Source organism: Protopterus annectens, chromosome 4.part1 (genome assembly GCF_019279795.1).
Source record: "Protopterus annectens isolate FY-2018-M chromosome 4.part1, PAN1.0, whole genome shotgun sequence".
Lineage (NCBI taxonomy): Eukaryota > Metazoa > Chordata > Ceratodontiformes > Protopteridae > Protopterus > Protopterus annectens.
In genome coordinates, this window is record NC_056734.1 from 444,973,426 (window position 1) to 444,997,635 (window position 24,210).

Sequence of the window (24,210 nt, forward strand, 5' to 3'; positions counted from 1 at the left end):
CCACATGCTTTCTTTCTAATAACTATCATCAGTCCAACATTTCATAACTTTCTTAATTTCTACCTTCCCTTAAACCTCACTCCTCTTCTTCCTCCTGGGCATTATTATGCATGTATTGTTCCAAACATTCCAATTTATTTCTATGTAACTTGCTCCTTCCCTTTTCTAAAAATTCCTCTTTAACCTCATTTATCTTTCTTACATTATTCAATAATTCAAATACATCTGGCTTAGATTCTGACTTCTATTTTCAAATAATTATTTTTTGGCAGCTAACAGAATTAATCTTAACAATACCTTAATATGTCTAGGCAGTTCAGATAATGTGTCCCAGCTCAAAATAAGCATTTCCTTACTTACAGTCATTTGCTCACCCAGTATTTCTGACAGAGTACTCTTTAGGGAATTTTTTAAATCTTCCAATTCATTACACTCCCAGACTGGATGGACTTCGAAACATTAAAGTGCACACATCTCAAATGGCTAAACATCGATCCAAAAGATCAAAAGTCAAACACTGAAACAACAAAACATGTATATGTTTCACAGTGAGGCATGCCCCCCTGCACCTTCACATCCCCTGCTAATTATATATATACCAACACTGAGATCACTCTACAGTGGGGAAAGAGTGAATTCCCTGATCCCCACTGTGCACAATCTTGCATGATCCTAAAGCTAGTAGAAGCAAAGAGGGGATAACATCAGGTTCCTCCTTGTTTGTTGATGTACCAGACCACAGACATGTTGTTGGTCTGAATCATAATAGTTTCTAGAGGAAGAGTACCTTGAAAGGACTGCAACATGAGATGGACTGCTCTCATCTTTAGTATGTTGATATGCAGACCTGTGTTGTTGTATCCACAAGTGCACAAATGAACTCCAGGCTCTGGAGTGGTGTTAGGATTGACTTTGCATAGTTTATTGTTATCCCTAGTGACTGGCAAATCTGGGGCAAATGGCCCCTTGACTGTAGGAGAAGATGTGGCAGTGAGGAGCCAGTCGTCTAGATATGGAAACATTCAGAATCCTTTGAGTCTCAGATGAGCAGTCGCCACTGCCATACATTTGCTAAACACCCTGGGGGCTGTGGTAAGTCCAAAGGGCAGGGCTCTGAATTGGTAATGACTGGCTGCCATAAAAAAGCATAAATGTCTTCTTGAGCACCTGTCTAATTTGATGTGATAGTATGCATCCTGAAGATCTGTCAGCACATCCAATTTTCCTTGTGAAGAAAAGAAAGGATGGACTGTACCATGACAATTCGGAACATTGACTTTTTGACATAGTGATTCAAACTGCTCAGATCCAAGACTGGACTTAGGTCCCCTTTTTTGAGCACTAAAAAGAAACCTGAGTAAGTTCTGAATCCTATTTGGTCTGGTGGGGCCTCTTTGATTAATGTTTTATTGAGCAGCTTTTGAGTCTCTTGTGCTGCACCCTTTCTCAGACTGGGTGGAATATCAGGATTTTTTTTTTCTTTTTATAAAGAGGGTTTGGAAAAATGGATTGAAATAACCTCTGGATATGACTTTTAGCACCCAGGTATCTTTTGTTATATTTGCCCAGGTGTCTAAGTGCAGGAAATTCTTCCCCAACTGCCTCCAGAGTTGGACAGTTGGGTAGCATGTCAGGAGCACTGAAAGGGTCAGTCTGGATAGGAATCCCAGAAGCCCTGGTTTTGTGGGCCCCCTATTCCTCTGTAGTTATGTCTCCCATTAGAATTCCCCCCTCTTCCTCTGGAGGAATTGTCCTCATGCAGATCTTGGAAAGGTTCCTGACATTTTTGGAACTACATTTTCTTACCACCTCTCTGAATCCTGGAAAAGGTCAGTTGAGGAGTAAAGAAAGTACAGTTGTGTACACTTACCATAAATGTAGATGTTTGAGTATATTCACTGTAGCAGTCATTACATTTGGGTTATCTGCTTGCAGTAGCCTTCAGTCGGCCTGATTATCAAAGTCTTGGGTCCGGCGTCGGTTGCTGTCTCATCTTTCATGACATTAGGTAGTCAGGGGTATAAAGCATGCAGCTGACACCATTACATCAGTCTTTCTTGCCGTGTGGTGACTGAAGCAAAAGCAGTTCTCAAGTGCCGGTCAGCCAACTCCTGAAATTTTCGTTTTCAAGTTTCAGAACCAAAGTCGTCAACTAAAGGTAAGTACTCCATTGGGGAAACCTTTTCTTGCTCTAAACCGATGTCAGTAAAAGTCAATAATTGTATTTCTTGTGGAAAGCAAATACCTCATAAAGATTTTCATTCGTACTGTATTCCTTGCCCATACCTCGCTGTTGGTTTTGAGCCTTATTTAAACAACAAACTATTCGCCGTCGGTATATTTATGCTTCTAAATATTTTGGTACTCAGTTCAATTATCCAGATATGGCTTTGGTAAGCCACCAGGCAACCAACATTCTGAAAAAATGCAAAGATAAAGACAGAGACAGCCCGCATAGGTCCAAAGCTGCTGACGATGCTTCTTCTAAGCTAGTTGCCAGTTTGCCAGTACTCAGTGAGAGGCCTCTACTGAGACCCATTTGGAGTCCGGTATCCCTCGAGATGCTTCAACTGTGGAAACTGAAGATGTCTCTACCTTGGATGGGTCCGGAGCCGCTGTGCAGGCAATGGCTTTTGAGGATGTATTCAGGCCTACTGACTTGCATATTAAACCAACGACATCTTCTTCTTCAAGGCCTAAAACTCAATCCATGCCTAGAAAACCGATGCCCAGACCGCATGGTCAAGCTTCTATGTCTAAAAACAAATAATAAGAATGGCTGAAGATCTTATTACTTTAATCAGGGGTTTCAACAGTGAAACATGAAGAACATCCTGATTTCCATGGCAGACAGGGTCTTCCCATCTTGCTCGCTATGGGTAAACATCTCTTTAACTGATGGCCAAAATAAGAATGTGCCACTGAATGGGGGGGGGGGGGGTTACATTTCAAACAAATGTTCATAGCTCTGGAAGTACTGGGGTTACTAAGGAAGTGTAAATGATAACATCATAAGCACAAGCTATTTTTATACTGGTAGTATTCTTTAGGGTATAGATCTTAAACTGTATTTTATAAGTCACAGTAAACAAAAGCAACTATTAAGTGTGTAATATTTTGTAAAATGACTTGCAATATCTTAGCAATCAGTCAAGTTATACACATGCTGTCAGTATTTATTTATTATTTATTTTACATTTGTTGACCAGGCTAGTCTAACTGGATATATGTCCATTTTCAGTAGAGGCCCGGGAAGATAAGCTCCATGACACACACATAAAATAACAGCAAATATCAAAAATAACATCAGTTGTATATACAAGGACATTTCTGGTTAACACAGAAATATTCAGAGAGGACAGAAATAATTACAGTGTAAAATGCAGGTACAAATCAACATATATGTACAGTACATAATGAAAAAAAAAAAAAAAGGAGACATACAGGTTATACAACATACAAGTACGGTACATAATAAAAAAAGAAACCGTTTAATGCTAGTTATAGTAATAATGAATTTTTAACAAATAAATATCCAATGGGATGGAAATAATGAAATACAGAGCGAAAAAGGTAAAAAAATTGTTAATAAGGAAGATAGAAGAGTTAATGAAAAGAAAAGGGTAGGCAGAGCATATTTTGGATAGAATAGATAACTAGTCAGGTTTAGTACAGGGGCATAACCAGTGTGTTCTGAGGAAAAGTTTGTCTGTTTTTGAAGAATGATATAGAGGAAAGTGAGGAAAGGTCGCTGGGTAGGAGATTCCAGAATTTTCCCACAGTATTAGAGAAGAGAGAATCTCCAGCCCTGTTGTTAGATTTAGATGTGTTAACTAGACGTTTCTGAGATGAACGTAAGGACTTCAGATTTTTATAGGGGGGTGATGATGGTAGACAGAATAGGAGTATCAGAAGGTTGATAAAGAGTCTTATGGGCAATGATTAGTTGGTGGTATTTAAGCAGATTCTGTAGTTCCAACCATTCCAGCTGCTTTAAATTAAAGCAATGGTGAGTCCTAAATGGGTTGCCAGTAGCAAATCTGGCTATGTTATTGTAGGAGATTTCCAATTTATTGAGGTTGTTCTTAGATAGATTAGTGAAAATGGATGAGGCATAGAGGAGTGTAGAGATTAGATGAGTGTGTGCAATAGTAGTTCTAGCTGTAGGTGACAGGAAGGGTTTAATTCTGTAGAGAGAGCCAAGTTTTTTGTTGACAGATTTTATAGTGTTGTTGATGTGAAAGTCAAAGTTGAGGTTGTTGTCAATGGTAATACCAAGTAGCTTGGTAGTTGGGTGAGGTGATATAATGGTACCATTAGTGGATGTAACCAAAACATCTATGGGAGAGGACTTATGAATAGGACTAAAAAGGAGGAGTTTAGTTTTTTTGGGGTTCAAGAGAAGACAATGGAGTGTGAACCATTGTTCAACTGTGTTAAATACTTTTTGGGAAAGGGAGTGAAGTTCAGAGGTGGTTGTGGCTGAGCATATAAGTGTGGAGTCATCTGTGTATTGTTTGCAAGTAGCTTGGGGGATTGCTAGATGAAGGTCACTGATAAATATGGAGAAAAGGAGAGGTCCTAATATGGACCCCTGAGGGACACCGAGGTTAACTGGTAGGTGAGTAGACAGAGTGTTGTGCCAAAGCACAGCCTGTTGTCTTTTATGTAAGTAGGATTGGAACCATTTAATAGAGAGTGCATCTAAGGACAGGGATTTGAGGATATCTATAAGAATTTGATGATTTACCATGTCGAATGCTTTGGACAGATCGATAAATAGTGCAGAGGAAAGCATATTACAGTTGCGGTTTTTGTTAATACAATCTTTAAAGGAAAGGAGGGCAGTGGTAGTGCTATGGGAAGGGCTGAAACCATGTTGACAGCTAGAAAGTAGGTTATTTTGGATTAGGTGGTCTAGCAATTGCCTATGGATGCATTTCTCCATGATCTTTGCCAAAGGAGAAAGAAGGGCTATGGGACGGTAGTTGGAGAAATCGGTGGAGGTTCCACCTTTGTGAAGGGGAATAATATGGGAGACTTTCCAGATGTTAGGGGTGTGACCTTCGCTAATACTTCTATTGATCAGAATGGAGATGGGGTAAGCAATCGACTTGGCAGATTTCTGTAGATATTCAGCAGGTGGTTGGTCTGCTGAAGGAGAGCCTGGCTTCAGTTTTTGGATTAGGGCAAGAATGTGGGTTGTTGGGACTAGTTGAAAGATGAATGGAGGGGGTGTGGCTTTGTTATAGGTAGGTAAAGTAAAAGTATTAGGTGATAGCTGACTGGCAAGTGTTTGGATAGCATCAGTGAGAAAGGTATTGAAGGCATTGGCAGTATGCATGGGATTTTCTTGGTCTGTGTTTTGTGGGTTTGGTGTAATGGATTGATAGTAGCATTTTGTTTATCCAGCTGACAGCTTTCATATGAGCTAAGCAGTTCTGTTTGTGATACCTGAGCATCAGGATATTTAGAAAAAAACAAGAAACTTATGACAACATAAGTAAATATTATATGAACAACAGTTAAGATGTATGTGCCTGCACTAAACAAGAGGTCAGATGTAAATACATTTTAGTTTGCCACTGTATAAGCTTTAAGATGAAATATTTTAATACCATGTATGGTTTTGAAATTATTAATCCAAATATCAACAAGCAATATTTGACGTTTAATAGCATCAGCAGGCTGTAACTGCAGAAACACCTGGAGGCATCATTCAGCTGTAATACGTTAAAGATGTCAAACTTTTCCTTCATTCAAGGCCTTTACTCCCCCAACACACACACACACACACACACACACACACACACACACACACACACACACACACACACACACACACACACACGCATGCATGCACGCACACACACACACACACACACACAGATGCATGCACACACATGCGCGCGCGCGCGCGCACACACACACACAGACACACACACACACACACACACACACACACGCGCGCGCGCACATGCATGCGCACACACACAGACGCATGCACGCACATGAGCGCGCACACACACACACACACACACACACATATTTGCCATCTTTCTCAACCACTACTTTTTTAGCACTTCTGGTTTCTTTTTGTATGGCTTCTTATACAGCATGTGCACCACTCTTGATTCCCTTTTCTGCTTAGGATGGCGAAGGCCCCAAAACTGCATACAAAACCCCATATGAGATTTTAATAATTACCTTCTTATACAGAAAAAAATAATTTATTGTTTTCTATTAGGGTGATTTTTTTTTTGCATGTCACTTGTCCAGCAGCTTTCTTTGTTCTATCTCCTCTCGCTACCTGGATTCATTTCACATGATCTGACCAACTTAGCTCTTTTTTTTTAATTCCTTCAATTTGTTTTCTTTAAGTATGTAGCCGGACTTTTCCATGACAATGTTTTACAGCTACAGCCTAATTTCAGTAAGTTACACACACGCTAAGCACCAACAACAAAGCTATATGCTTATACTGTCCCATGCATCAGCCTTGTTGCATAATTATGTGTAGTCAGACAAAGGCAACCCATTCCTTTCAAATCTTCTGCAGTTACGTTTCCTTTTTTCTCTCCCCCTCATTGAAATGGCTGTCATTTGATGTATCAACTGCCTGGCCTGGGGTAGCCAATCAAAAACCAAAAGATAAAAGATGAATGTTTTAAAGCTTTAGCACAGGGCCTATTTTTCCATTGTTTTTCACTTTTGCATTTTTGTTGTTTACCTGATTTATTTCAAATCAGCCAAGAAATCCCTTCTTGCTGCACTATAGCATAAATGTAGAAATAGTAATGCGATCATTTTGTATGGGGATTCTGCCCATAGCCTACTCATCCTCCAGAAGTTACTGAGAAAGATATTCAAAATGCATATGCAATACTAAAGTTGTTTTCTCATAGCTAAATGTAGAATTAACCTATATTCTCTGAGGAAAATTAGAACATACTATGTATAATGTATGCCTTTAAAACTCTCAGATCTCAGGGCTTTAACTAGAGTATACTAAAATATTTCCACTAGACTACCTAGATACCTAGAAGTACACTTACATGGAGTATGTTGTGTAAATAGACCACATGTTGGGAAAAAAACTCTGAAATGCACTTGGCATATAGAACACTATGGCTTCTTGGGTCCACAAAGTTTAATTCAATTATTTCAACTAGAGCTATTACACTATACTCTTTGTTGCACCCACACCACCCCTGTGTTCCACATTATACATCTAAAATGTAGGAACCCTGTACAACACTCAACAGCAGAATATCAACAAACACAAAATAGAAGTAACAAAATCAACAGGAAAAACCAATAGGTAGATGTGCACCGTTGCAAGAAACAAACCAGAGGATACGATCGGAAAAAGTACTTATCTGGGGTGTGTTGTATGTTCTTCTAGTGCTTGAGTATCTGAACAGGCTGTTTATCAGCCTCCCATGGTGGTATATTTGCATAGGATTCTGATCGCATATAGCTAAGGCTTGCCTATGAGGATGCCGATGCTGCTATGTTTAAATAATGTTCTGGATATATGTCCGTACGATCCGCTTATAAAATGCGCATCATTTTGGTTGTGACACATGGCAATATAATGAGTTTGAAATATAGTAATGGTATAAATTATTTTTTGATTACTAAATACTGTGTTCTAACTATATTGATTATATCTATAATCTGTTATAAGGTTTTTATATGGTTTTGTGCTCAGGTTAAAGTGGCTGGTTTAAAGTAACCTGTTTGCATATTAGTACCGGAGTGGCGCTATGCTGTATGACTTATCAGTGTGGTTCTAAAATGTTGGATTTTGTCAAATGTAATATTCTAATGATGTGAATGAGAGCGAACGACACGAGAATGTTTTTTAATCACCCTTGCTAGGTTACCGATGCATTACTTTTGTGAAGACAGTTTTTATTGATAAATGTAGCTGTCTAGTACGTTCACTAGGATGACGGTTTGTTTTATCAGCCACTAAAATGTGTTTTTAAAATGAATTATCCTTTACGCTAGTAGGAAAGGTTTTATTGTATTGTATCTGTACACACTATGATACAACTTGAGCAATGTTTCTAATAATATATATGTTAAAATTTGTTTTTGTGAGTCTGTGTTTTTAAAAAGTAGAGGGGAATATGTGGTGACATCACTCATGATATGTGAGGACGCAAAGCAAAGTGGGAAGTTACTGATTAGTGATTTGAAAAGTAGGAGAGTTAACTGTGAGTATATTAAGCTGTTTTAATTCCTCTAACATTGTATTCAAGGTCTGATGAAGCCACAGTATGTGGTGAAAGCACTTACCAGTCAATAAAATCTGTTTATTTTATAGTTTATATTGTTTGGAGCTGTACTTCATGGTATCATTGCTTTTTCTCACAAAATAGAAGTAATTTTCTAAGTCCAATAAACTAATATAGGGTGGCATTATATGGAAACAATGAACATTACAGCAGAAATACCTCCACCTGCAGCAATAGCCTTAGAATTCCTTTGGGTGGTCCATTACTTCTCTATAATGCGCATCATATTAGGCATTATTGCTGACTTATGGAACCACAAGATACTTTTCTGTATTACACCATTTCAACAAATGCTGTTGGTATGCTACAGTAGTTAGCAAAATTCATTGACTGCCCATGCCACTGTTTCTCTTGGGTTAATCCAGACATTAATATGATTCCTGGAAGTCTCAGTCCATTTCTTGCCACATCAGATCAATGTGTTAAAGCTGCCTTTTCATATATCGTCTTACGGCTGAGGTCATATCTGATAAGGTCAGTTTTAGATTAATCATCTGCTTATTTAACATTAAACAAAATACATGAATAATGGAAAAAATCAACAAACAAAAGACATTTCCAGTGCTTTATATTTAATTACGGCACAGTCTCTTATAGCTGGGCATCAACAAAGTGAATGTGAGTAAAATGTTATACAGTTTTAAGTATTTTCTAACTCAATATGTAAGGAGCACTTACTGAGAAATCATCTTTAGGAAAAAGTAGTAGTTCCCTCAGTGGATCGTTCTGAATGTCTTTTTCAAGCTGTTTGAGAACTGCTTCATAATCCAGAGGCTGTATAACCTTAGGTTTTTCTTGCTAATAAATAAATTAAAAAACATAAATAAATGCTGCAAATAATATTCGGTTAAAGACTTTTGTCATAAATTAATACAAAACATGTATTAGTCACATTCATAAAAAAACACATTTACCCTGATGCAGTTTAATTCTGCAAGATTTATTTACAGATATTACAGAAAAACAGATAAGACTTAAGTATCCCACAAAAAGATGGGGGCCAAGTTTAAAACTTAATTGCTATGTAATATACAGATCAGCTTAATTGGTTTCAGAATATTCATACAGCTTCTGCGTAACATGCACTATGTACCTAATCCTGAAATTCTGACCAGCAGGTTCTGTTCATTATACTAGATCATTTCCGTTTATATCCTTATTTGCACTTTTTGGATGTCACTTGGTTTATTATACATTTTACAAATATTTGCTTTGAAAAATGATTGCCTTAAGACTGTTCAAAGCAAAACATTTGCTAAATACCCAAGCTATGCAAGCCCTTATGAAGTGAAAAGCCTACTAGACACTTGCAGACTAGTTATGTTTCTACACACAAAGTAAAACTCATATGGATATTTAGTTTGTGATGCATTTGTTTCTTTTTGCAGTTTCCCCATGTCTGTACCATTTTCATAGCACTTCTTCAGTACATCTTTACATTCAAAAGGATAGCCAGGAACTGCATTCCCTGCTTCCCTTAAAGCAAAGAAATGTGTCCATCTTATCTCTAACGGTATTACCTTTTAACATGCCTTACCATCTCATCATTCAATGCATCCTTTCTGAAGGCAGCAATGTATCTGCCCAGTATTCACTTTTGAAAACATCTGCCATATCAGTAATGCCCCACCACACCTCTGCAATGAGAAGTGAACACATCAGTATATATGACGTAGGGGTCAGAAATGGAACCATTTATACTGCTACACTCCTCGAAACTGCTTTTACTCCATTTGTACTCTTAATTGAAAATTTTCTTCTGATGAAAGAACTATGTTTTGATAACATCTCAGCTACCAGTTGTAAAGTAATAGCTGCATGACTTTTGTATAATCTGTTACAACTCATCCACATTTTTGAGACACTGTGTTACATCTGGTGCACTGTTCATATAACTGTAGTACATCAAATATATTTATACCCTGTGACCCCCAACTGTTTGGAAGCCATTTGTAGATTTTCTTCTTCCATGTAATCTTTTCCTTGGGTTTTTCACAAAAAATTATATATATATATATATATATATATATATATATATATATATATATAAATATATATGTATATAAAACATAGTTTTCAGTTATATGGTTTCACACTGAATGCATGCTGCATTATTTAAATCATGGCTTTGACTTATCACATGTATTGATGATGGGTAAATAAATTGTTCTGTTTTTCATTCAAGCTCATATCAGCTGAATTCAATAATGACTTTGTTATTTTGCCCCTTTTCTGAACCTTTGCAAAGACACAAATAATTGTATTAGTTAGGAATGATACCTTTTGAAAATGCAAGGGTCTAATTGATGGTTACCTAAGCTTCTCTAATTACTACCTCCTTATCTGTTTCCTTAGCTCACATCTAGCAATTGATCCAATATTGACACAACGGGCTTCCTAAATTAGCTGAATTTCCATGAGGAACATACTTGAAAGTTGTAATGAAAGCCATATGTCCTCACTGCCACTTGCTCACTTTTTTGTCTGTGAAACAGGACTAAATCTATCTGCTATGAATATTCTAGACTGACCCCTGTACTTATATATTTAACAAAGACTGCTTCCTACCACCTAACAAAGTTATACTGTTTTGTACTTATCACTGCCAGACTTATGAGTGATTCAGATTTATCAGCATCAGACATGGCTTAGTCATTAGGGTGGGACTCAACTTCCCACCGGAAGTGCATAAAACTGAATCATGCATGGATTAAGCTGTAGTTGGTACTATACTAGAACTGAGTTATTTAAAACAAGACATTTCATACATTTTTGATTGTCTGTTATATGAAGGCACATCTGTCTCCTTCTGCTGAAATCATTCACCAACGATATCTACATAGTATTGATACACATCCCTGTTGCTGACTGTGCTCATTTTGATACACAACCCTGTTGCTGACTGTGTTCATTCTGATACACAACCATGTTGCTGACTGTGTTTATTTTGATACACAGCCCTTTTGCTGATTGTGTTCATTTTGATACACAGCCCTGTTGCTGATTGCGTTCATTTTGATACACGGCCCTGTTGCTGATTGTGTTCAGTTTGATACACAACCCTGTTGCTGACCGTGCTCATTTTGATACACAACCCTGTTGCTGATTGTGTTCATTTTGATACACAACCCTGTTGCTGATTGTGTTCATTTTGATACACAGCCCTGTTGCTGATTGTGTTCATTTTGATACACAACCCTGTTGCTGACTGTGCTCATTTTGATACACAACCCTGTTGCTGATTGTGTTCATTTTGATACACAACCCTGTTGCTGATTGTGTTCATTTTGATACACAGCCCTGTTGCTGACTGTGTTCATTTTGATACACAACCCTGTTGCTGATTGTGTTCATTTTGATACACAACCCTCTTGCTGACTGTGTTCATTTTGATACACAGCCCTGTTACTGATTGTGTTCATTTTGATACACAACCCTGTTGCTGATTGTGTTCATTCTGATACACAGTCCTGTTGCTGACTGTGTTCATTTTGATACACAGCCCTGTTGCTGACTGTGTTCATTTTGATACACAACCCTGTTGCTGATTGTGTTAATTTTGACACACAGCCCTGTTGCTGATTGTGCTGACTTTGATACACAACCCTGTTGCTGATTGTGTTAATTTTGATATACAGCCCTGTTGCTGATTGTTCTTATGCCTGCAAAGGGCAATTTTAATGTATACTAAATGCTGCCAACACAATGTCTTGCAAATAGTCATCAGATTTCCATGTTAAAGAACTTTTACAGAGGAAACCTAATTTCAACTGGTTGATGATGCAAATACCATCCTACATTTTTCATCTTAATGGTCTTGTAACTGGCCTTATACACATAGTATAATATTCAGTACAGATTTGGTCCCCCCATATGTTCATTAATCAGTTCTCTTAAGACCCTTATTGAAATGGATTGAAAACTTGATGAATAAGCATTAATATCATTCAGAAATAATATAACCATTTGTGGAATCATTAAACCACAGCCAAAATGGCAGTTTTATTACATCTCACTGACGTAATGACCACTGTACACCAATGCACTGATAGATTTTGTGTCATATCTGACTGCAACGTACTTCACTATCTCTGCAGTAAACGGTTTCATTTTGTCCTTAACCTTAATGCATTGCTGTCCTTAACATATTTTATTTATTTATTTTATTTATTTTACATTTGTTAACCGGGGGTGTCTGACTGAGCCGAAAAGGCCCTTTTTCAGCAGAGGCCCGGGGAGAAAAGCTCCACAAAGAAAAATTACAGACTTATGATTATGGCCACAACAATTACATTATTTAGTTCGTATCTGAACACATTTTGGTAATGAAATGACTACAATGCAACAATGAACCATTAGATTTTGCGTCACACTGTACTATCTTTCTGTTTACCTATTTCCATTAAAATGTTTAAAGTCATGCTTATCTTTAATGCACTGTTTTCCAAGGTTATTTAATTCTGATGTGAGTAGTGTTTATTTGTTATGTTATATACCTTAATGTATTTGCACTGTATATTCTTCTATAAACAAATCACTCTGGATATCCACATTCCTCCCCCACCCCCGAACAAGGAAACCACCATGAAACACTTTTCAAAAGCAAACTTCACGTTATGTAAGACCAGGGTGGAAAGTTTCAAAGCTCCATGCTAAATGATAATGCTGTCCAACATCCTTTACTAATGAATTCTATGGGCACCTACAAGAATGCATGGATCATGCTATCCCAAGCAAAACCAAGACTCACTCCTCCAAGAAAAGGAAACAAGTCTGGTGGACCCCTGTCATAAACAAGCTATACAATAGAAGGAGGAAACTAGTACAGAAAAAGAGTAAAATCCCAAGAAGGGAAGACAAGACATCCCTGATCAGTATCAGCAAGAAACTACGATCCCTCATAAAATCATCCAAGGCGAGCTTCGAAAGAAAAATTGCCAAGGACTCCAAAGATAACCACAATGCATTCTTTAGCTATGTCAAGAATCTAAGTGGCAATGTTCAGAACTGCTCGGAGTTAGTGCAGAATGGTACAAAATACACTGAACCAACTGATATCGCCAACGTCCTGGCAGAAAGGTTCAGTGCAAACATCACCCTCCTCTCACCCCCAAAAGGTCCCATAATCATACCAGAAGAATGTAGAGCCCCTGAAATCACAGACACTCAGGTTAAAACAGCCCTCTCCAAAGCTGCATCCTACACAAGCTCAAAGACAACTAACCTCTCACCTAAACACACTGTTCAAACTCAGCCTCTCCACAGCCTATGTATCCATAGAGTGATGCACAGCAATGGTTATTCTGCTCCACAAAGATGGAGCCACAACAGAACCCGGGATCTATCACCCTATAAGCCTGACTAGCTTATTCTGCAAGGCTATGGAGCGCATCATCATGGAACTCATTAACAGAGACACTGGGGACCTCCAAACACTGGACCCTACCCAGTTCAGCTTTGTTAAGGGAAGATCATGCCTCCTAAACCTGGTGGACTTCTTTGAGACAGTTACCAAGGCTATAGACGAGGGAAAGGTGGTACACACAGCCTACCTAGACCTCGCAAAGGCCTTTGACACCATTACCCATTCTGGTATTATAAACAAGCTCACCAGCCTGAACATAAACTCCTACATCACAAGATGGGTTGCCAACTGGCTCGTGGACAGAACCTGCATGGTGAGAGTTGCGGGAGCTAGGTCCGACTCTAAACCGGTTACAAGTGGCATTCCCCAGGGCTCAATCCTAGGAACCCTCCTGTTCGGCATATACTTTTCAGAGGTACAGGCAAGCACAGGAGGACTATGGCTGACCAAGTTCACAAATGATTGCAAACTAGGGGCTATAATTGACTCTCCGGCTGACACAGACATCCTCCAAAAGGGTCTCACTGAAACAGATACCTGGTGTCAAAATCATGGCCTCAAGCTAAATGCCAAAAAGTGCATAGTCATCCCCTTTGAAAAAACAAAGTACCCACAAACTACCACATAGGTGGTAGTCCCCTAAATATGGAAGCTGTAATAAGGGATCTGTGGACCCAAGTAGATAGTAATCTCTCCTTTGATTATCACATTGTCAAAGTGGTTAGAAAATCCTTCTCTGTGGCCCACCTAATCTCAAAAGGGTTCACATCCAGATCAAAAGAGGTCACTGTGCCCCTCTACTCATCACTCATCAGACCTATCCTAGAGTACAATGCCCCATTTGGGATGTACCTTACAAGACACCTGCAACAGCTGGAAAGACCACCACAGAAGTACCTCACCAAGAGGATCACTGGCATCAAACAGATGCCCTATGCAGCTCGACTGAAGAAACTCCAGCTGTACTCGGTTGCATATTGCCTACTCAGAGGTGATCTCTGCCTGACATACAGGGCCATGTCCAACCCAGAATTGATGGACATTCTCCACCTAAAGAAAACCATATCCCCTTGAGCCATACGCTCTAGGGATCTAAACCTCACCATGACAATAAATAGGATGTGCTGGAGGGATAGATTCCTGTCCCAGAGACTTCCCATGCTTTGGAACAAGATTCCAATCTACATTAGGCAGAGCTTCTCGCTAACCCTCTTCAAGAAAAACCTTGATGAGTGGATGTGAAACAGAAAGTTTACCCCGGGGATCACTTCAGTGGCTCTACTGGACAGAGGCACAGGGGACTAATCTAAGGGGGCGTCAAAAGCCAACACATTCTGGCTAGGCTTATAAATGCCTTTGGTCAGATAGCTTAGTACCTACCTGTGAACCTATGTACGCCTCTATTTCTAATTTGTTATTGTAATTGATGTAACTGTTATGCACCTTAATTTCTATTTGGAGCTTTTTCTCCACAAACCGCCAGAGACAATTAAGAATCAGTATCTAGTCAGTAAATATGAAAATCAAATAAATATCTTTGAAATCTCTGTATTTCTTTAATATTGGTGCAACATCCTGGAAAAGAGATGCAATGCATACTGCAGAATGAATAAATAAGAAAAGTGAGAACAAAGTGAAAAGTAAGAAAATGGTTGTTACTAAATCCATTAGGCTAGAGTGTGCATTGAGGAATAGAACAAAGAAAATAAGCTTTCTGCATTGGAAGGCTATGTATGATTGTGGGAAAGGAACTAACGGAACACAGTTCCTCTGTCCATCCCCCTAACAGGGAGTCCAGGGTGCTGGACAGGTTTGGGAAGCATGTCTATGGTTCGGTGACTTTCACTCTTAGGTCACTAAATTATTTGGCCCATTTTACCATGCTTACCAAATCTCTCCCTCTGGGTCCATATCTTCTGAGGAAGCCATTTCCTCACAGTTGGCTACCCTTCAATCTATTTCCAATTTGTTCATGATGCTGATCTCTCATGCTACTGAAGGTACTTAATGGGCAGCAGCTTGGTCATTTACATTAGTAGACATGCATGGATGGGCTTGTGTGATTTTGCCGAACCCTTCAAATCTTTATTCATCAATGCACCTTTTGATGGGACCTCACTGTTTGGCTTCAAAGTGAAAGACGCTGTCTAGGTACACTTTTCTACTCCTCAACATTCCTTTTCTAGGAACCAATGAGGTGATAGAAATATGTGGTTGAAGAAATCCCAGTGTCACTTTTAAGATACACAAGGAAAGAGTTCTCCCAAGGGCAGAGGGGGGAATTCAAATGGAGGACACTATTGCCGTGGCAGAGATGATCCACATAATCAGGGATTTAGAGATTGTGTCTCAGACAAGTCCTACCAGTGCTCCTGAATGCAGGCCTGACTGTCCATCTATGGAGGCAATTGGGGGTTATCGATCCCTGCATCTGCCTGGATAGATATCACAACAGATTCATGGGTGTGGAGGATAATATCCAGAGATTAAATCATATCATTTTCCCAACTCCTGACATCAGCTCCAAAGAAGATCCCTGATGTTCCACCCAGTCTGAGGGAAGCAGCTTCTCTAGAAATAAAAAAAGTGTCATCCAAGAGGTCCTCCTGGACCAGAGAGAGTCTAGAACTTAATCAAGATTCATTTTAGTGGCAAAAAAGACAAGGGACTTGACACTAAATTTGGATCTCAGCAAACCAAGTCAATTGGTTCAGTACACAAAGTTCCAGATAGTCACAGTTCAGTCCATTCTGACATTTCTGCACAAGGATGACTGGATGTACTCAATAGATCTTCAAGATGTGTAATATCATATCAAAATAGAACAGGTGATCTGGCTGCTATCTACCTTTCTGACTGGCAGCCAGTCATTACCAGTTCAGAGCACTGCCCTTTGGTCTCACCACAGCCCCCAGGGTGCTCAGCAAGTGCATGGCAGTCATAGCAGCTCACCTGAGGCTGCTGGGATTCTAAGTGCTTCCATATATGGACAACTGGGTCCTAACTGCTCCAACCAGGCATCAACTGATTCAAGCTGGGGACTATTTACTCCAGATATGCTCCTGTCTGGCAATATCTATCAACTAGAACAAATCTCAGCTAACTCTAACTCACACTTTGGAATTCATTGGTGCTCATTTCAATACAGTCACCCTAATAGCTTCTCTTCCTCTTTCTTGGATACAAGCTATTAATTTCTAGGTCAAAAAGATTGTTCAGCATTCTTTCCTGCCAGCTCATCTGATACTCCAAGCTTTGGGATCCTTGTCAGTGGCGATCTCTCCTGTACTGCTGGCCAGGTTCCATATGAGAATCCTTCAATAGACTCTCGCAACTCATTGGTCTATTCTACAACATCCATTATCCAGGCCAGTCAAAATAACTCAAGCTTGCAAGAATTACCTCCTCAGGTGTGTCTACTTCAATCAAATACACGAAGGCCATCCCTTTGTTCTCCCTCAACTTAAGGCCACAGTGGCCATGGGTGCCTCCCAGATTGAATGGGAGTGGGGGCAATTCTTAAGAAGGACAGTCCATGGCACATGATCCCTTGAAGAGGCCAAAGTGCATATCAGTGTACTACAGATGACAGCTTTCCTTTGCAGGCCTTCCAAGACACTTTCCCAACCTGGACTATTGTGATTATGATGGACAATACGTCAGCTGTCTGGTACATCAACAAAGAAGGGGGAAACTAGATCTTACCTTCTTTGTCGAAAAGCTATGAGATTATGGCAAGGGACAATATCTTCCAATCACTTTCTGACAGCAATGCACATCCCAGGGAAATCCAAAGTGAGTGCAGACTAGTTAAGCAGGTCCATTTTGATGCCTCACAAATGGTCTCAAAGTCAATGTGGCAGCAATGATCTTCCATTGATGGGGCCAACCATGCTGTAACCTTTTCATATCTCCCCTCAACAACAAGTGCAGCAGGTTCTTTGCCCTGATCCCTCCCACTTGGGGAGTCAGCGTGGGATGCTTTACTTCATGCTTGGCTCTACATTCTCCTTTATGCTTATCCCTCATTATCTCTCATCCCCAAATTTCTCCAGAAAGCATCTTGATTGAAGAACACACTTATCCTCTTTGCCACTTACTGGCCTCATCAGATCTGGTTTCCCTTCCTTTGGCCTCATCTTCTGCATCCACTCTGGATTCTTGATCCAGTTCTAGACCTCTTGTCTCACCCAATATGCATGACTCATCTAGAAATATCAGGCCACAAGTTCACTGCATGACTTCTCCAGTTACTTTGATTGTTAGACAGCCCAGGCTCTTTTCTCCCATCCATCAGATTTTGTTATCTTCCCATAAAGCTTCCACTAGAAAACTTTACAAAAGCAAATGTTAAACTGTTTTAGTAGTTGCTATCACCTCTGCCAGAACAGTGTCTGAACCTCAAGCACTCTACTGAACCGCCTTATTTAATTTTTCACAAGGATAGGGTTTCTTTATGCATTAATCCTTCCATTTTGCCAAAGGTGGTGTTAGAATCTACTATTAATCAGGTCATCAATCTTTCTGTCTTCTTTCCTAACTTTTCAAACAAAGGAGAATATATGTTACAGCTTTTGCACGTCCACAGACAGTTACATTTCTACCTTCACAAGACCAAAAATTGAAGAAAATCTGAGTAATTTCCTTTTGTTTCCTTTTCTGATTCAAAACTAGGTAAACTGGTATCTAAAGTAACCTTGGCCAATTGATTAACTGATTGCATTACCTCTGTTTATGAGAAAGTGTGTTTGCCTTTACCAAAACCTCTAAGAACCATTTCTATGACATCTATGGCGACATCATCAGCCTTTTTTCTCTAGAACTTTCTTAGATGATATCTGTGCAGCTGAAACTTGGGCTAATCCTCACACCTTTATTGCTCATTACAAACTCGATCGGGTCTCTAGGGGAAGAGCAGCCTTTGGATCAGCAGTGGTCTGGAACACCCTTCCTTTGAGTCTTCCCAGGATTTAGGTAGCTGGGGGCTTTGTCCCAACTGTTGAGGAATGAATGAAAATTACAGATAAAAAATTTATGTGCTCACCAAAATGCTTCATCTGTGTTGTCCATTTTCTTTCTTCCTCAACTTTCCACCCACCTACCCCACTTTCTTCTATTTCTGGAGAGTTCAAAGAGGTTTGTTGGAACCTCTGTCCCTTGTATGAGCTCCAGCTTCCATTCCTTTCTAACTCTCCTCTCTAACTCTCTGTCTACCATATGGGCAGCAAACTAGGTCTGAGGTGTTTTAGGTTGGGGGCATTATGGGTAAAGGGAGGTGCTCAAGAGTTCAAGTATTTACAATGTGGAAGACATGGCCGAGTAGGATCCAAGAATCAGATCCAGTCCCAATCATCCCAACTGTTGTGGAAGAACGAAAACAGACAACACAGATGGAACATTATGGTGAGTATATAACTTTTTCCCCTGCAAAGGTAGTTTTAAATAAAATTCAGCTTCTGTTTTACTTTCTTCACTATGAATGCAGGCCTCCAGATTGCTATCTGTTCTTATGCACTGCTCTTTCCAACCATTCATTTGAGTTTATGCTACCCTCACTTATTTTACTTCTTTTCTTTTTTTCTTGGTTCACAGATTTCTGCAGCTTTACTCCACGTTTAATCAAATCATGTTCTCTGCTTTACAAAAGAAGAGGTATGCTTAGACCTCTGCACTCTGCTGTTTACTTTATGTTCTGCAAATCCATTTTTTTCTGAGTGCCCTCAGTCAAGTCTTTATTCCCTACTTTATCCTCTCTGTTTATATGTTAACAAGTCTTAAGTTTTTCTGCATACTTCTGTCTTGTACTCATATTTACATGAGAATTTCTCCTCAGTTCATTTTTAGCTCCTATAGTGTGTTCTCTTACTGTTTTGCATTTCTGTTGCTATTTCATTGAAGCATGTTTCTGATAACACACTAGCTCCTTTTTACTGTCTAACCATGATCAGATTCTGGCTCTTTTTCTAGTTTCAATGCCAGCTCCCTTACCCTGGTTTTGGTTCTGAATTTCTGTATTAGTGTTGCTGCCTTCCTCTCTCTCATCCATTCTTACATTAATGGGTGTGTCATGCTATCATACTGTTATCTATGAGTTCTTCCTCCTCCCACATTTCCCATACTGTATTAAAACAGGGATGTTATTTCCTAATGTTATATCATAAGTTTAAACAAATGTTTATAGCTAAATGCTGGGCTACTTGCCCTTGTGGGCCATTTTCAGCCTATCAAGTTCTTATCCGAACCATGTTTTGTATGCCTGTGAAGTAAAACCCCTACTCATTAAAACCACCCCAATCCTACTGCAGCCATAAGATGTAATACTTTTCCCAGAATGGGAAAGGGAATGCTTTATTTCTGTTCTCATGAATGCATATTACCTTTGCTTGTTGTCAGACACTAATCTTATGCTAACACACTAGGGGATGCTTGACAAATTAAATGATGTTTTCAAAATCTAGCAAGGCTTAAATCTCCTTTACTTATAAACGTATTGTATATTTATTTATTTATTTGTAGTATGTTTGCCAGGATAGTCCATTGGGCCACAAGGAGCCAATTTTCAATGGAGTCCTGGGGAGAAAAGCTCCAGAAAAATACAAATACATAGTACACATTGCACATATACATTACAGACTATCTCATAGGAATACAAAGTAAATATGATAAGAAAAGTTTAACAATGATAGAATGCATCAGTATAGTTCATTAAACAGCAATAAAAAACATTTTTTTACAAAAGTAGCAGCATAGGGTAACTGTTACATAGTTGGTCAAATAGTTCAATAGAGCTGTGGAACTATAGGAGGCAGTAAATACTAGGCTACTTGCCCTTGTGGACCATTTTCAGCCTCTTCAGTTCTTGTCAAAACCCTGTTCTTTATGCCTGTGAAGTAAAACCCCTAACTCATTAAATACATTTTACCAGCTTGCTTACACCAATCCCGGATGCAAACCTTCCACAGTCCATTGGTGCAACTGCACCTGAAGTATGGATTTCAACTTTTGCTTAACTACTGGCCTTAATTTCTTCAATATTAGCAGTGCAGAACTTAGAAATGTGACCATAAACATAGTGAAAACAAATTAACATATTCCTTGCTGATAGTTGCTTTACAGATGTTACATTCCTTACTACAGTTTTATGCTTAGAAGCAGTCCATTTGGGCAACCATTTGAAATGTTGGGATCCACTAGATTGAGTCCCGAAATACAGAGATTGAATGGCTGAAAGAATGGACTTACATATGTCAGCATGTCAGAGATTTCATTTCTCTGAGGTACAGACATCTTGCAGTATGCGTATATATATATATATATATATATATATATATATATATATATATATATATATATATGGGTCTAGGACTAATACTCAATGACACGTTTCCATGAATCAGAAATGGCCGAGCACAGTTTTGCGAAAGTGCTTTTTCATAGAAAAAAGCACTTTCACAAAACTGTACTAAAAAAAAAAAAAAAAAAAAAAAAAAAAAACATGAGGAAATGTCTGTTATTGAGATCATGGCACAGTGGGAAAAAGGGAATAATCCCATTTTCCCCACTGTAGTGCGATCCCGGAGTGGGAATATAAAAGTAGGGGGTGTGTGGGGGGCTTGCCCCCCTGTGTAAACATGATTACTGTTGCTTTTTTTTTCTTTAATGTTGTTAGGCGTTTTCTTACTTGAGTTTCACGAAAGTGCTTTTTCGGTAAAAAATCACTTTTGCAAAACTGTGCTCGGACGTTTCTGATTTGTGGAAATGTGTCATCAAGCATTAGTCCTAGATCCATATATAATATATATATATATATATATATATATATATATATATATATGTGTGTGTGTGTGTGTGTGTGTGTTGCGGAGGGAGCTTTCTCACACTGCTAAAAAGAAGTTGAAAGGAAAAGAGAGATTTTCCAGATTTGTAATTCTCAGGGTTTTCAGTCTCTTTTTTTGTTTTGGATTAGTGCCGACATTTCAGTACAGAGATGGCAATTCATACATATACATTGTGTGATTAATTAAGCATTTGACTAACATTACTAGCTTATCAGATTTCTTGAGATTGCTTTGCAGTACTGACCTTCTTATATTACTAGGCAAAACTGTTTCTTACTGCTGAAATATCTAAAATTTGTGGTAGGGACTTTGGTATGATACCCTGTGGCAAGTGTAATTATTGTGAATTACTTGACCTATCTGGGATCGTTCTACATCGTGATACTGGGAAAGAATTCAAGTTTAATGTTTGGGCTGGTTGTGATACCTGTCATCTGCTTATTGTATGGAGTGCCACTCATTTTATGTTGGAAAAACTGATACGTGGTATAAAGACAGGCTAAGAGTACACGTCTATAATATCAAAAATAGCATCTTCACTAATGCTTTGGCCAAGTATGTTGTCCTTCATGGATCTTTACACTCCTTTAAATTTATGGTGATAAAGCTTATTAGTCCCAGTGAGCAAAGGGGTAATTTGGTAAATAGGACTGAGACATCAGAAAGTAAACTGATAATTAGTTTAAGGGATGGTGGTTAGGGGTCTAATGACAAAGTTCCCCCTGAAACTGATTTTAGCTGCTAGGAGTTTTAAGTAAATTATCGATGTGTATAATAATGTATGTTTTTATTTGTCTTTGACGTCATGTTTTTATTCTTTCACTTGTTACTTATTTTTAAATGTTTATGGATAGCTTATTTTGACTATTACTTTCAAAGCTACTAATTTAATTGTGATGTAATGCTGATGTTTTAATGACTGCAAAGTTTTTATTTGACTATACTATTTAATTTTACATATGTAAATGTTGGTTTTATTGAGATTTTTATAGTCTGAAGAAGTAGTGTTAAGATACTGTGAAAGCGCTTACTACAATAAAGTGTCTGTTGATCTATTTATTTGGCTTCATTTTGGTCTCACCTTTGATATATTTTATTTAAAATTCAGTTAAATGGTATTTCAATAACATGGGCTTTCAAACATATTGCTGGCAAGAGCTGCCTTTTCAATGAAATAGTCATTCAACCAATTGCACTATAATCATTTTACTGTCTCAAGTTATCCAGTGCACTTTTTAATAATCACAACAGCAGCTGAATCTTGGTACAGAGAATGTTCCTGTCTGCATAGTGCTTCCCTCTGGTCACAGTTATGTGACCTTGGAGTTATGCAATGGATGTGGGGGTGATGTATGCTTTGCGTTGCTGTTATGTCTTTTTGTTATACTACTTTTGCCATTTGCAAACAGAAACTGTGTAATTTCCATTTGCAATCAGCTTACACTTGATTATTATTTCTTTTTTGATATTCAGTGTAGTCGATGTTCCAACATTGATGAAGTGGTTGCAGCTGTAACTTAATGTTGACTATTAATGATACACAGAAACACACATACCCACACACACACACATACACACACACACACACATATATATATATATATATATATATATATATATATATATACACACACACACACACACACACACACAGGTTATGACCCTCCCTTCAGACTTATTGTCGCAAACAAATGCTCGAAAACTGAGAGGATAGCTCAATACTTTGATTTTGTACTTAATCCTGTTGTTCAAGCCACGCTATTTTACACTAGAGACTCTTGGGATTTTCTCAATGAACTATGTAAAGCTAATATTGATTTTTCTAAAAGTATTCTTGTTACGTTAGAGGTGGTGGTACTTTACACCAATATTCCTCATGTAGAAGGGTTGAATTATATACATTTGCAGAGTTTTCCAGGAAGAAGACTGATACCGTGGACACTTTAATGTCTTTAGTGTTACACAACAATTCTTTCCACTTTAACAATGAAATTTATAGACAGGTCAGAGGTGTAGCTATGGGGTTCAAGATCCCCCAAGCCTTTGCCAACTTACTCTTACGTGAGTGAGAACTTGATACTTTAGTTCATTTACCAGGGTTTTATTTAGTGAAAATGTACAGGAGGTATACTGACGACATCTTTTTTTATTTGGCTAGGTAGTGAACCACAACTTAGTTTGTTTATTAAGTCACTCACTGAAAGTATTGGATTTTTGGAATTTGTTGTAGCTAGCAAAGGACATTCTGTACCTTTTCTTGACACTTACATTTCAATTAACAAGGACACAGTTGTACTTTCTTCCACTATACACAGAAAACAGACTTTTAAGAATAATTATCTTGATTTTAAAAGTTGGCATCCTTTTTTTATGAAACACAATGTTGTGAAAGGACAATTTATTAGAATTTCAAGACTGTCCAGTGAAGATGCCACTTTTGAAAAGGAATGTGATTTTTATTACTGAATTGTTCCTACAGAAGAATTACCCAGCTAACTTAATCAGCTTTATTAGAAGTGAAGTTAAAGTAGTAAGGTACATTAAGTTTGCACCTATTCTAAAGTGCGGCTTTGTCCCTTCTAACTGCAGAAACTGTGCTACCACTGACAGTACTCAGTTTTTCCCTGCCTGTTTGCAGAGATGCTTCTGTCTTAAGAAACATATTAACTGAAAATTGGAAAATTATCCAAAGTGATCTTAA

At 38.5% G+C, this 24,210-nt stretch overlaps 1 protein-coding gene across 7 annotated transcripts in view; it reads right to left on the bottom strand.

The window, feature by feature from the left end:
- Positions 1-24,210, bottom strand: part of DOCK10 (dedicator of cytokinesis 10) — a 2,344,342-nt gene that overhangs the window by 1,746,912 nt on the left and 573,220 nt on the right. For all 7 annotated transcript variants that reach the window (XM_044070265.1, XM_044070268.1, XM_044070269.1 and 4 more), the window contains exon 2: positions 8,985-9,104. In XM_044070265.1, the coding sequence (XP_043926200.1) occupies positions 8,985-9,104 (120 nt within the window). The remainder of the gene's footprint in view (positions 1-8,984; positions 9,105-24,210) is intronic.